Raw genomic sequence first — 14,695 nt, 5'->3', positions numbered from 1 at the left:
CTGTGTCTGACCTGCACTGTATCCAACCCACATTGTATCCCACACTGTACCCAACCCGCACTGTATCCAACCCACACAGTATCTGCCCTGCACTATGCACTATATACTGCACTGTATGTGGCTCACACTGTATCCTGCACTGAATCCAACACACACTGTATAAGACCCGCACTGTATCCAACCTGTACTGTATCCCGCATTGTATCCTGCACTGTATCTGACCTGCACTGTATCCGACCCGCACTGTAACCTGCACTGTATCCGATCTGCACTGTTTCTGACCCGCAGGTGCGGAACACTGTTTTTATGGTTGGGGAGATTTTGGGGAACTGCTTAACAAAAAGGCTAATTGAGAGGGCTTTACATGGGCACCGAGTGCCAGTTATCAATGGCCCAGCGCTTCCAGGAGATAAATACAGATTGGGCACTGAGAATAAACATGTGCTGGGGGCATGTGCACTTGTGTAGGGGGCATTCACGTCTGCTGTTGCTATTTACACATGTTTAAGGTTTATTTCTTTGCTGCTTGCTAACTATGGCTACTTTTGTTTTGAGCAAGGATATTCCACGCACAATTTTTAGTAAATTTCCGTGTTGTATTGTTTTCTATTGAAACTAATACTTGGCTATTGTTAATACATTACTAATTTGCAAAACATTTTTAAACAAAAATAACTGCCAAGTGTTTGTGCCGTTGCTCTGTTAGCCAGCCAGCCTTTGGCCCATGTTAGTGTACAATATTGTGAGCTGTGAGGTGGTCAAAATTGACTGAAAAATTACTGGAAATTTATGTTATTGAGGTTAATAATACTCTAGGAACAAATAAAAACCCAAATTATGTGATTTTAGCAGTTTTTATAAATTTAAAAAAAAAAAACAGATCCAAAACACGTGAGGGTGGTTTTACAAAACCAGAACCAAAATCAAAATCTGAAAGCTAATCCAGATTCAAAACATGTGGGTCGGCGCACATTTCTAATTATAACCCAAGGTCACAGTCTACTATAGTAATGTGGGATTGCAACACCCCTTTAATTGATGGTCAAACCCCTTCAGCATGCCCCTGCCATTACATTCCCCTGTCGGCCTTTCATGCCCCAGTCCAACACTGTCCATTTGAGACACTTTGGGGTAAATTTACTAAGATTCAAATTTGGTCAAGATTGCAGTCTCGGATGAGTTTAGGCAATTTTTTCAACTCGCAAATTTACTAAAGGCAAACCTGGGTGAGATTTTTCTCTTTTCACTGTAAACTCAGATGAGATTGCAAACTCGAATAAACTCACCATCGGCCAAACTCGGAAGTACTTTTTTATGAAAAAGATAAATCTAAGGAATTTACTAAGAAACAAAATGACAATCTCGGGTGAAATTGTAGCAAACTCTCACCGTAATAGAACTTTCAAATAGACCACCTCCTGAGCTGTGAGTTTATCAGAAACATACACAGATCAATGTGATTTGTGTATGTTTCTGCATGTAAACCCTATGTAAAGGGTTAACCAGCCGCGGACTGCTCAGCCAGTCCTGGTTCCTAAAATTACAGGGGAAAAAAACGTGTAGGGTTCCTCCATATTTTGGGCACCAGCACCTGGCTGCGGACCAGTCCTGGTTTTAAAAATAGGGGGAAAAAAATTGTTTAGAGGTCCCCCTATTTTTAAAACCAGCACCGGACTCAAATCCGTCCGGGGTGTAATGTCGCATCCAGGGGACCCTATCACCGGATCACCCCAGCCAAAGCATTATCACCCCATGCCGGTCAGCCCAAGCCGAGGATCTCAGAGGAGGTGGGGACGTCCCAAACAAAGTGGTCCCCTCTCCCGAGCCCCCCAGGTTTAGTCTAAACCCGGGGCTCTTCCCCGCAACCCTGGGCTGTGGGTACGGGTGTAATAGTAGTGTAAATAGTAAGAAACTATTGATTTTTACTGTGGAACGACAGGTGCCAGCATACCTGCCCTTTGGCACTTGTGGAACTACAAGTGCCAGCAGGCGGCCGGCACCCATACACGCGCTGTAAAAAAAAATAGTTAAAAAACCACAACACACACACACTGTAGAAAGTACAACTTTATTACATACACTTACCTCACTCACACATACTTACCTGCTGCCCGACGATCGGTCCACTTCCCCAAGTAGAAATCCAATGGGAGTACCTGTGAAAAAAGATCCTATACTCTCCTCCATTCCGGCGCCGGTCTCTGTAGCATCCCTGGGTCTTGGCAAAAAAAACAAACCGACACCCGGACCATACACTTCCATTAGCGATGTATGCCTGTGACCACATACACCACTAACCATCTCCTGACTGCTCAGCCCACGTGTGAACTGTCAGGAGCCAGCTCCTTACTGGTCTTATTTTTGGGAAGACCAGTAAGGAGACTATTAGAATAGTCAATGTGGGAAATAATGAGGGCATAGATTAGAGTTTACAGTCTACAGTATGTTAATAATAGTTTGCACAAATTCTCCAGGTGTGGTGCCTCTGATAGTATACAAACCTCCCTTTGACAGGGGTCTCAGGGACTATTGGACTTTTGTATTAAGCTTCCTTGTGACACAGATCTTCACTACCTCCAAAATACATTACCTTTCTTCTAAGCAAGGTTATCATCCGTATCACTTCCATTTTTATATCTCACCTCCCTTTTTTCCCTTTCTTAACGTATTTATTATTAGTCACACATGCTAGCTTAGTTCAGCAAAGATTCTCATTGGATTTGCAACTGGGCTGTTACCTGGACAGGAAGGACATCTATGGGGTTTTCTACCAAGACTGTCACCTTCAATAAACAAAATTACCAATTTTTTTTTTTAGTAGAGGAACTAGAATCTTATGTAACACATGAAATACATCATTGCATTGCAAAACAATTTTACAGTCTAAGGGCCATATTCAATTAGAGGCGAAAAGTCGGAGGTCGGAGTTTTCACCATCATCGCCGTTTTTACAGGGGATAAATTATCTGGCGCGTGCCCGCTTAACCTGTATTCAATTAGGAATTGGCGAAAACGGGACCCGGCGGAAAGGTAAGTATCGACAAGTCCTGTCACTTTTGGGAAAATCAGCCTGTCACCACCCAAAAGATGGTCTGACATGGGGGATCACTATTGGTACCCCCGAATTGGCCTGCTAAAGGTAATTGGGGTTTTTTAATGGCCGCGGCAGGTGCATTGATGCGCCTTTGAAGAAGTGGTGAAAAATAGCATTTAGATTTTTGGGGGGGGATAAATAACTGGTCCCATCAAATTTGGGGTACATGAGAATGGGTGCAAGCATAGTCCCTAAAGTGACTTTTAAAGATTTTTCAAAAATCCACCTGCCGCAACCAACCGCATTCTAGAGAACACCTGCTGCATACATGGGGACCCCCCTTGAGACTATTTCGCTAGTTTTTAAGTTTGTTCCCCAACATTTTTATTTTTCACCCCCCAAAATGAAACCACTTTATTTGGGGTGTCCTATGCTATTTTTTTTTTTGTTTTTACAAAGACACCTTTTAAGGGACATTCCAAGGGGTGCAGGGTACTTTTTTAAAGTCTGCACCCCAAAACCCCAATTCCACACTTTTTTTCACCACCTATTCATTGGTGAAAACTTATCCCCATTTTTTTACAAAGACTCTTCGCACCTGCGAAAAGTCTTTGAAATTGAATATGAGGATAAGTGAAAATGGCGAAAATGACATCATCACCGATAACGGATTTTTCACTGCTAATTGAATATGGCCCTAAGGGCGGTATTCAATTAGCGCTGATAATATCGGCCGATAATGTTTTTGCATGATATTATCGCACCCGTGATAATCGGATAGTGTGAAATCTGCTAAAAGTTTTCACCATCTCAGAACAGATGGAAAAAAAAGCAAAATCCCTATTTTTGCCTAAAAATGTGGGGATTTCTTTCCAAACCCTTTGGGACCCCCCAACCCTCATAATAAATTACCCCAAAAGTTGATTGTAATTTGCGTAATTTGGCCAAAAGGTACCTGTCAAGTTATGGGTGAAAAAAAAATTGTTGAAAATGGATTTAACATATTGGGTCTGGTATTTCAGGGGGGTGTATGGATGCGACAGGTGTTTTAAAAGTTGCATGTGGCTGCAGCAGGTTTTTTTTAACTGTTTTTAAATGTGCGCTTTTACAACACCAAAATATACTTTTTAACGTACCCCCAATTTACGTGCAGCAGTAATTTCCTGAAAAAAAATAGCTTTCTATAATTTTTCTAAATTTTTTCATATACGCAAATTACAGCCAACTGACGCAATTTAAAAATAATTTTATTACGGCCAATAATATACTTCGAAATTGCTTTCCTATGGACGGTAGCCATGTTTTGAGGTACAGACTCAATTTCCAGAATGTCCTGACATTTTTGCCTGTTTTCGGAGGATAAATTATCACACCTACCAATTTTTGCCTGCTTTTTTTCGAAAAAAACGGAAGTGTGCATGCCAGAATCAGCGATAATATAGCGCAAATTCGGCCAAAATTATCGCCGCTAATTGAATAGGGCCCTAAGCTTGTGGCCAGTAAAGTCAGGAAAACTGTGAAAAAACTGTAAAAAAAAAATTTTTTTATATAAACAAACAATCCCCCAATCTCTCATTCACCACTTTACTGTTCCTTCTTATGTCCAATCTTCTTTCTTCTTTTCCTACTTTTTCTTTCATCTACAGTATGTCAATTCAATAAGAAAAATCTTCGTTAATAATATATACATTATTTGTACTTGCACTTACGTGGCATATATTAAGGCAGCACTGTCGCCTTAAACAATATTTTAATAACATGCCCCATCCCCTAGTTGAAGCCCCAGAGGTTGTTCCTTGTAGCTGTTTTTCTAAGGGCTTCTCTGTTGCTAATACAGCCCTGTCTGAAAACCAGTCAGTAGTATGAGTGGGAGGACAAAATACAAGCTGCTATGGAGAAATTGTGGCTTGTGACTGATCTTCCTGCTCACAACCCCCTCCATCACCAGTTAAAAGTTGTGAACCTAATTAATTATCTGGTTCCTGCAGAGTCCTAGAAAAGCCGCCTGAATGTTGCAGCCACCTGGGAGTTGGTTAAGGCACCTTAGTAAGTTCTTTTATGTAGGTGGTTATAGAGTTTTCAATTCAGCAGTGTAACAGTTTGTTGCAACTCTCCTATTATTAATAGCTGTTCAAATTTGAATACAGTTTCCAGGAACACTTTGCTGCTTGATAGGTGCGCTTATACACATCACTTGCATTGTACTCTAAATGGACATAAATCTCTCTATGCTCCAACACAGCATGACTTATGGACATGATCACAATACAATTCTTTTATATTTTAAATATTCATCTTCAATAAATCATAAGAACAGATGCTGGGAATTGCATTCAGTCTTACACACTTTTCTTGTTCTCTATGATTATCAGCAAAACACAGCCGTACTCTCTGGGAACAAACCTTTGTGGAATACGTATTTAATTATATTGCCTCTACATACCAAATTAGGAAAAATCACAAAGTGAATACTGCAGTACAGTGTTAGTTGACCAACTTTTAAACTGTTATTAAACATATAATGAATATGCTGTGTATTAAAGCTGTGTGTGCACATATCTATATGAAGAGTGACACAATTCTGTTCTCACTGTGTGTTGTGGACCTTCTTCCACAAGTCTAAGATAAAAGGAAATATAAGATTGGCGGCCACAAAAGAGGTTCGGAAGGTCAGTCACCCTATGGGCAATCAATAGGACAATCCATGACACACATTTCCTCTTGCAGCTTATTTAGCATCTTAAACTGTAATGACAAACAGCTGTTATAATGCATTCGGTATGGAATGCCGGCTGCCGCATGTCCGGCAGTTCGAATCCCAGCTGCGGCAGCCCGACAAAACAGCAGAGCCCGGCAGTGGAAGACCGAGAGCACTGGAAAAGGTAAGTATAAACTATTCTATTCTAACCCTCTAACCCTAACCCTCCTTAGGGGTGTCTAACCCTAACCTCCCCCCTCTAAGTGCCTAACCATAACCCCCCCTTCCCCGCTGCCTAAACCTAAATCCCGGGGGGGTGTCTAACCCTAAGACCCAGGACGGGGTGCCTAACCCTAACCCTCCCTCCCCCTAGCCTAACCCTAACCCTCTCGGGGGGGTGCCTTACCCTAAGTCAGTGTTGGCTAACCTTGACACTCCAGCTGTTATGGAACTACATAACCCAGCATGCACTGCTACAGTTTTGCTATTAGGGCATGCTAAAACTGTGGCAGGGCATGCTGGGATATATAGTTCCACAACAGCTGGAGTGTCAAGGTTAGCCAACACTGCCCTAAGTCCCCCCCCCTAGCCTAACCCTAATCCTCCCGGGGGGGTGCCTAACCCTAAGTCCCCCCCGGGTGGCCTAAACCTAACCCACCCCTCCCTGTGGCTGTCTGCTTGCGGCACCCAGCATCCCTTCGATTGGGATGCCGGACGCCGGTGTGCCGGCGTCGGGAAAATGACAGGCGTCTGGATTATAGACGCTTGTCATTTAACCCTAGCCGGGATTAAGGATTCTAGATGCTGGCGGTCGGAATTGCGACTGCCGGCATCTTAAACGTATCCCGTTATAATTTTATGGGGGGAGATATACTAAGTTCTGGAAAGTGATAAATTGGAAAGTGGTAAACTATCAGCCACTGCGCTCCTAACTGCAATGTTAGAGGCTGTGTTTGAAAAATGACAGTTAGGAGCTGATTGGTTGGTAGTTTATTACTCTCCAATTTATCATTTTCCAGAGCTTAGTACATCTGCCCCTATAGATGAGTCAAGGCCCATTCCCTATTTTAGTCCTGCTAATGCTTCCTCTCTAGTATTTTAGATTCTTGTATATACAGTATACTACTGAATTTTGTTAAATACATTTTGTGACTTTAAGGCTAAAGAAATATACAAGTATTTAGAAAGTGAGCAAAATGCCTCTAGTACGTAATACCAGTCTAAGCATTTATAATATAAATAAATCTTACTTAATCACTGTATCCAATATGACGTACAAATGTATTTCTTGATTTGTGTAATTTTTAGCTTCCATGCAGTTTGTATGTATCCAAATGCTGTTCCTCAAGTAAATCCCTGCTTTTTGGACTGTATTGCACAGACCCATAAACCAAGTATCATTATGCAATCAGTTTTGTTATTTATCACAATCTGTTGATTTCTGCCTTTGAGAGATAAGTGCAAGATAAACATGTTATAAGAAGAATAGACATATCATTTCTCCTGCAATGATCGATTGCCTCCTAATGTGTAAAGACCCTGCTGAACCTGCAAAGATAATTCCTTGTTAGTTGCAGGAGGTTTAAACTGGAGAGAAAATAGAAAAGGAACCCATGGAAAATGTAGGTCAGAACCGGAGAGTGTAACACAGGATGTGAGCTAGTACTCAGGGGATGGTAAGGAGCTAATTGGGAATATAAAGTTGCAGCAGGTAAATGTTTTGCTCAGGGTAAGACAAACAAGTATATCTCAGAATAGAGATCCCAATGTAGTCAGTGGCAATGAGAACGCAGTCTGCTGCAGTATTTCCTGACACACAATGTACGAATTGCACAAAAGGGCTGGTATTTTTATTGTAAAGCCAATATCAATATATATTTAATCTGTGGCTTATTATTTTGTTCTTTACATTTTTAATATAGTGTGCAGAATGTAATTTATATCTATTTATTTTTAGAAAATGTTACTTTCTTATGCTGTCCAGTAGTTGGAGATTGACATCTTTCAGCCTCTTTGTAAATAGTTACAGTAATAGTGACATCTGCAGGCAATAATAAGCTACTTTACAAAATTGTAAAAGTGCAAGAACAGTCATGCAAAGGTAAAAAAACAATAAAAGCAATAATTGTGTTGTAACATAAAGGGGGCGATTCAATTCAGCGCAATGTGAATAGCACAAGGAAGGAGTTCCCAGAGCATTCAGTTGTCCCCATCATGCTCTGCACTTAGTTGGGAGATGCCGGTTACCACGCCTGTTTAGTTGCAGTAGCCGGCGTTCTCCGACTTACAGTAAGTACCAGCTTCGAAACTGTTAAGCTGGAAAACAGCATTGTAGCCGGCACTTAAGTTGTATTTCTGCACGCACCTTAGGAGAGTGTAGGCAGAAATCCTCTAGTAGGACTTAACAACGCGGACAATTGAATAGCTCCGGGAACTACTTCCTGGTGCTATTCACATTGTGAAGAATTGAATCGCCCCCCAAAGAACAGGAAGTTCAATTATATGTAATTTAATGCAGAATCCTGTTTAGACAAGCCGCATGCCCATAGAAAAAGTACAATGGTGAACGACCAAATAATTTCTAAATATAATAGTCATTTGTTTAATTTCAATGGAAATCCTTTGCATTGTTTCTTAACCAATACCATTATCAGGGGTGTAACTAGGTATTTAAAGGCCCCATAGCAAAAGTTTGTAAGGGCCCCTATATACCACCCAATAGTGAAAAAAATATATAACACATGTAACTTTGACAAGGAAGAGTAAGATGGGCCCCCTTAAGGGCCCCAATGCAGCTGCACCCCTTACACCTATGATAGTTACACCCATGACCATGATACTTTTTGTAAGGATTAATAGTTAATATGTTAAACAAAAATGTAGGCAAATATTTAGCAAAACAATTTGAGCCACATTTAGAATTAGGATTAAATGCAAGTAAAAGGTAATCTGGTACCTACGCAAATCCATGTTGGGAGGGGTTTTTAAAATGTGCAAAGTTGGGAGTGAGGGAAATGCTTGCACAACTCTAAAGCTGGCCATACACTAGACCAACTTACATCCAACCATCCAACTAGTTGGAATGTAAATCCGGTTATGCATGGGAGCAAATGACAAATCAGCAATTTGTTCCCAAATACTAGAAAACACGAAAAAAGGTTGTTTAGGCAAATTGGTTAAATCTGTTTGATTTAAATAAACTTGTCTGAACAACAGCTTTCTTCCATTGTCCGGTGTTTGGGAGCAAATGGCTGATTGTAATTTGCTCCCATACTGTTCTTACTGGATTTTCATTCCAACCAACCAACTAGCTGGATGGTTGGAGGAAAGTTGGTCTGGTGTATGGGCAGCTTTATTCACAGTGTAAAAAGAAAATTGTTAAGTTTTTTTGTTTTCCTTTTTTTTCACCTGACTGCTAATAAAAAATTGAAGCCCTGATTTGCCCTGGCACAAGTCTGCACCATTTTTGTAATTCGTCATAAAAAGCAAATAATTAAACAGTCAGACTGATAGTAATTTACATACTTTTTATTGGCAGATGGAATAATTGTGTGTTTCTGTAATACAGATGAGATTTTTATAAGTGTTTATGATGTGTGCTATATCAGTTAACTGACTATAAAAGGCTATGGACTGTGAAGGTGTTTCATATTTTGTATTATTTATTATTTATTTAGAGAATAACATTCCTGTGAAAATAACTTTATACTTTACTAGATTTGGGAGTCTATTTACTAAGCTGTGTTAGGAGCTAAAGTGAACGGTGATAAGGTACCAGCCAATCAGCTCCTAACTGCCATGTCACAGGCTTTGTTTGAAAAATGGCAGTTAGGAGCTGATTGGCTGGTACCTTATAACCAGTCACTTTAACTCCTAGCACAGCTTAGTAAATAGACCCCTAGATGTCATATTCTAAGTTTATTTTCAGTGTTAACCCATAAATGATTTAACTGATAACCACACTTACAATTACTTCCAATGTTCTGCCTCTCTTCATCTCTTCAGCCTGTGGCACGATACGTTATCTCCAATATATTAATTGTTTACCATGATACTCAATATAATAATGGTGAACACGAATAGTAAATTTTTACTTATGCATTCATTATCTATAATTTGTCTGTTAGTCTAAAGTCAATCCCCGTGTTAGATATATATATATATATATATATATATATATATATATATATATATATATATGTACTGGATTCTCTAGGGGTGTGTTGTATGTGTGTGTGATGCATGTAGTGAGTTTACTCCTAAGAAAACCAGGAGTATGCCAAGAGTATGACAAATGGTACTCTGTGAAAATAGTGTTTCATGTTTGCCACTTCATGCAAAAGTCCAAGGCCTTCTGGGAAGAAAGAAGCATGTCAATTAATCACTGGCTTTTTTAGATGCACTGGGAGGATATACTGTACTAAGACATTTCCATTACAGTGCATTACATTGCTCTCATGCTCAGTAGTTGTTAATTGTTGCATTCAGTTTTAGTTATATCATGATAATTATTAAAAATGTTGTATTTCAGCACCACTGCAAGATATTGTTAAGAATATTATTTTTATTATTCAGTGTGCCTCCATTACAATAGGTATATTCTCTTACCTTTTAGCATGCGCAAAAATGCATTTCAAACATCAGTGTGTTAGTTCATTAGTTAGTTATGTATACTTGTTTATATATTTTTAAAACCTCAAATTCAATATTAAAATAAAGGAAAGTATTATATTCCCAAGTATTCAACCTGAATACTACACTAAACACATTATTGTTTTCTCTTCTTCCACAGGCGCTAAGCTGCTGTTACTTTTTACCTGCTGCATTATCTACAAATTTAAAGTGGAATGTTGTCCAGAGGCCTGCTTATGTTATAATGAACCGAAAATCACCTTCAGCTGTCAGCAGCAAAGACTGACCGTAATTCCTTCCAACATTCCAGTACAGACTCAGCGCATCTTTCTTCACAATAACAAAATAACTTTAATAAGGGCAACTAGCTTCACACCCTGCCAGAACCTTACCATCCTATGGATTCATTCAAACAACATAAGTCATATCGAGTCTGGAGCATTCCATGGATTAACCAAACTGGAAGAACTTGACATGAGTGACAATTATAACCTAAAAACAGTTACGCCACTCACATTTCGTGGTCTTGTTCATCTACACACTTTACATCTTAATCGCTGTGGTCTGCAAGATTTGCCCCCTGGAATCTTCCAAGGCCTTTTCTCCCTGCAGTACCTCTACCTTCATGACAACAACCTACATTTCCTGCATGATGATACCTTTGTAGATCTGGGGAATCTTACTTACCTGTTTCTACACGGCAACAAGCTTAATAGCTTATCTGAAAATGTATTTAGTGGCCTAATAAACTTAGATAGATTACTGGTACATAAAAACAGGCTGGATCTGATCCATCCCAGAACTTTTCATGATCTTAAGAAAGTGACAACTCTGTATTTGTTTAGTAATAATTTGACCATGCTTAAAGGAGAAATATTGTCACCTCTTGTATCGCTTCAATACTTACGTTTGAATGCAAATCAGTGGATCTGCGACTGCAGGGCTAAATCACTCTGGAGCTGGTTGAAATCATTTAAAGGCTCGTCATCAGAACTGGAGTGCTACCTTCCACCAAACTTAGCTAGGAAAGACCTTAAAAAACTAGCAAAGAGCGATCTTGATGGATGTGCCAATATTTCTTTCCATCAAATTAGACCAGGTATGTTTGGTTTCAAGACATCTTTAAATCCTGATGAGATCTCAGACAGCTGTTGTCAACCTACAATTGATAAGCCAATACTAACAGGTGTCAATAACAAATCTGGGCCTTCTTCTCATACCAGTAGAATCCTACCAAATATCTCAATCAAAGACAAAGAAAATATTTCAAAGACCAAAATTATTGGGAATGTTGACCACAGAAAAAACAGAACATATAAGCCAATAAGTTACTCCCCCGTTGGAACATTCACAAGCAAAATAGATAATTCCCTAACCAAGCTGAATCAAAACAATGTTTTTGATTCTGTTGAGCCTTCTACGGTCCCAAATAAAAAGAGGCTTCCCTGCTTGAAAAAAGTGAAGTCAAAATCCCAATGCCGAATTTACCAGCCAGGAACTAACTCGGGGCTTCTGAATTTCATCACCACACATCTCCTCTTTATGACTCTGTTCTTCATCCTTCAGATGCACTTTGAAAGTCTAAATATATTTTTGTTTTAAGGCAATTTTAAAGAGAGACAATGAATGAGCTTCAGAAATTGTATCTATATGAAAGAATGTGCTTCACAAAAAGCTGCTGCTCACGAGGTGACTGGGTATTTTTTTAAGTATTTTTTCTCATATAAGTAAGGAAAGGGTCCTTTAAAGATTTAAAAATGCTGAACAAGAATGTTTAGCCTTTGTAATTAAAGTTGTACCTAATAATGATTCAATATGTACAATGTAAAAATGCTGTTTGTCTGCTCTGTTTATGACTATTATAGTTCATTGTAATAATTTCTGTCATTATATGTTTCTGGGTAGTATTTGTTGAAGAATACTAACCATTTACTTAAACATTCTCCATGTTACACATATAGATATGCATTTTATTTTGACTGTGTTGAAATTACGTAAAAAAAAATAAACATTTTCTTTTTTCTTTTTCTCAATTTTATTTAAAATAAAAAAGTAGCCATGTATTTGTTAATATAATTGGTTTATTATTTCCAGCATTATAACAGCACTTACGGAAGTGGGGTAGATTTATTACCAGGTCAGTCGTATTTGCTACACTATATTGAAAGGCAGATGTATAGTTTTCAAATTTGTCCTGTTATGTAGCACACAAAGGGTTGGGTATGGGATGCTGGCGCTCAGGATTCCGGCGGTGAGAATCCCAACGCCGGCATCCCGACTAGATTAAAATACCGACACTGGCCGGAAAGTACTCTACCCCTAAATACCAACACTGGCCGGAAAGTACTCTACCCCTAAATACCAACACTGGCCGGAAAGTACTCTACCCCTAAACCTAACTCTCCCTCCCAACGGCCTAACCCTGACCTTCCCCACCGCAGTGTGTGTATATATATATATATATATATATATATATATATATATTTGCACAGAATGGCATTCTATATTTTCTGTGACATATTTGTTTAAAGGAGAGGAGAATTAGTAGGAGAGAGCAGAAAGGACCACTCATGACTGCTACTGTAGCTTTGTAAAAACAAACTCATTGTCAACCGCAAAGATAGGTCATAAAAACAGACATGATTCAAATTTACTTTCCTGCAAAACACAAATAAAGAGAGCAAACATTTGAGGTTATTGTCCCTTTATACCCCTTTCAGACCAAGCTGGGGCTAGCCAGGTCCTTTCTCTGTGTGAAAGGGTTTACCAGGGTCCAATTTGCCTGGAGCTCGACCCTGGTAACTACCATGGTTACTCCCAGGTCCGACCCGGATTGACTGCAGTCTGAAACGGTGCGACCTGGGTTACAGTAAAGGTATCTCATGGTCAGTTTAGGAGGGCTGACACCCATTTTTCATGACTCTTCTTTGTGAGCCTGTAGTATTCTATTCTCAAATCTCAATCAGGTCCTTTGTGCTGAAAGTGGTATAAATGAATCATGCACTGTGGTTCCGTATACCAATCACTGGCATGTGCAAAATGGTCATGGGGTGGGATGGAAAATATTATGATAACTAAAACACAAGTTCTTTATTGCAGTAAACATATCTCAAAATTACATAAAAAACATACACACAAAAAATAATGTAATAAGTTCAATCGGAAATCCACCCAAGTGATTTCAGTGAGAAGTGTACACATTATACACAGTAGATGCAGAATTTAAAGCATAGATAAAATAGGTACCCTCACTTTATATTAACTTGAATTAAAGACCCATCATTAAACCATTTTCTATCGTCAGAATTTTCAAAGCCTACAGAAGTTGAACATCACAGTGTGGAAAAGAGAAAAGTAGGACAAATAGTGCAATACCATTTTGTATAGAATAAAAAAAACGTATTTAATACATTGCACTTATAAAAGATAATTAAAAATATGGCATAGCATATTCTCTAGCAGAAATACTATTTAATTGCCTTTTTAGATTTAATACATACCAGAGGTTTATAGAAATGTCAGCATATCTATTAACTGAAATGGAGTCCTTAGAGCCCTCATGATGGTAAACACGACTTTTCTTTTACCTACATTGTATCCCGATGGACATCACAGCAGATGCTCCCATTTTCTTAGCTCAACGTGTTTCAATACTTGTATCTTTTTATAAAACACATCAGATTTTTTTGTGGGTTTTCAATGAATTTTTGAGATATGTTTACTGCAAAGAAGAACTGAAATGTTGTTGTGGAACACGGCACTGAGTGAAATCTATCTTATTCTTACTTGGTCATATTCAGGTGTGTAAAGCGTCATCCAATCCATTCCAAAAAAGCCCTGCTTAGTAGGAGTCTACATCATGGAAGGCATATACTCCCCGGATTTCATGTTTCTAGGTCTAGGGGTTTAGGCTGGGCATTGACCAGTCAGTCAGTCAGTCAGGACATTAGTTTATATATATATATATATATATATATACTAGCAGATGTACCCGGTTTCGCCCGGGTAAGCCTTAGATATTTTCTGTTTCCATTTCAATCTCACCTCTCCAATAACACATAAATCATTCACCTCTATAGTAATGCATCACTGCTATAGTGCTATAGTAAGACATTACCTTCCCTCACCTGTGTACTAACACATTCCATTCCCTCACCTCTGTAGTAACACCTTTCCCTCTCTTGTTCGTGTTGTAACACATTCAACATACCCCTCTCTCAACTTTGTAGAACTACAATCCCTCCCTCACACCTGCAGTAACACATTACCATGCTCACCCCTATAGTAACACATTCCCCTCACCACTGTAGTAACACATTATCCTCCCTCAC

At 39.1% G+C, this 14,695-nt stretch overlaps 1 protein-coding gene across 1 annotated transcript in view; it reads left to right on the top strand.

Moving 5' to 3' along the window:
* RTN4R (reticulon 4 receptor) overlaps nt 1–12,353 on the top strand; it is a 282,799-nt gene extending 270,446 nt beyond the window's left edge. Inside the window, exon 4 of the mRNA XM_088465492.1 lies at nt 10,525–12,353. Within this exon, the coding sequence (XP_088321618.1) occupies nt 10,525–11,966 (1,442 nt within the window). The 3' untranslated portion in view covers nt 11,967–12,353. The remainder of the gene's footprint in view (nt 1–10,524) is intronic.
* The last annotated feature ends 2,342 nt before the right edge of the window (nt 12,354–14,695 follow it).

The sequence above is a fragment of the Taudactylus pleione genome, unplaced genomic scaffold (genome assembly GCF_031769625.1).
Source record: "Taudactylus pleione unplaced genomic scaffold, aTauple2 ptg000062l, whole genome shotgun sequence".
Taxonomy (NCBI): Eukaryota; Metazoa; Chordata; class Amphibia; order Anura; family Myobatrachidae; genus Taudactylus; species Taudactylus pleione.
The sequence above is the reverse complement of the archived record's forward strand: the minus strand, read 5'-3'. Positions and strand labels throughout refer to the sequence as shown.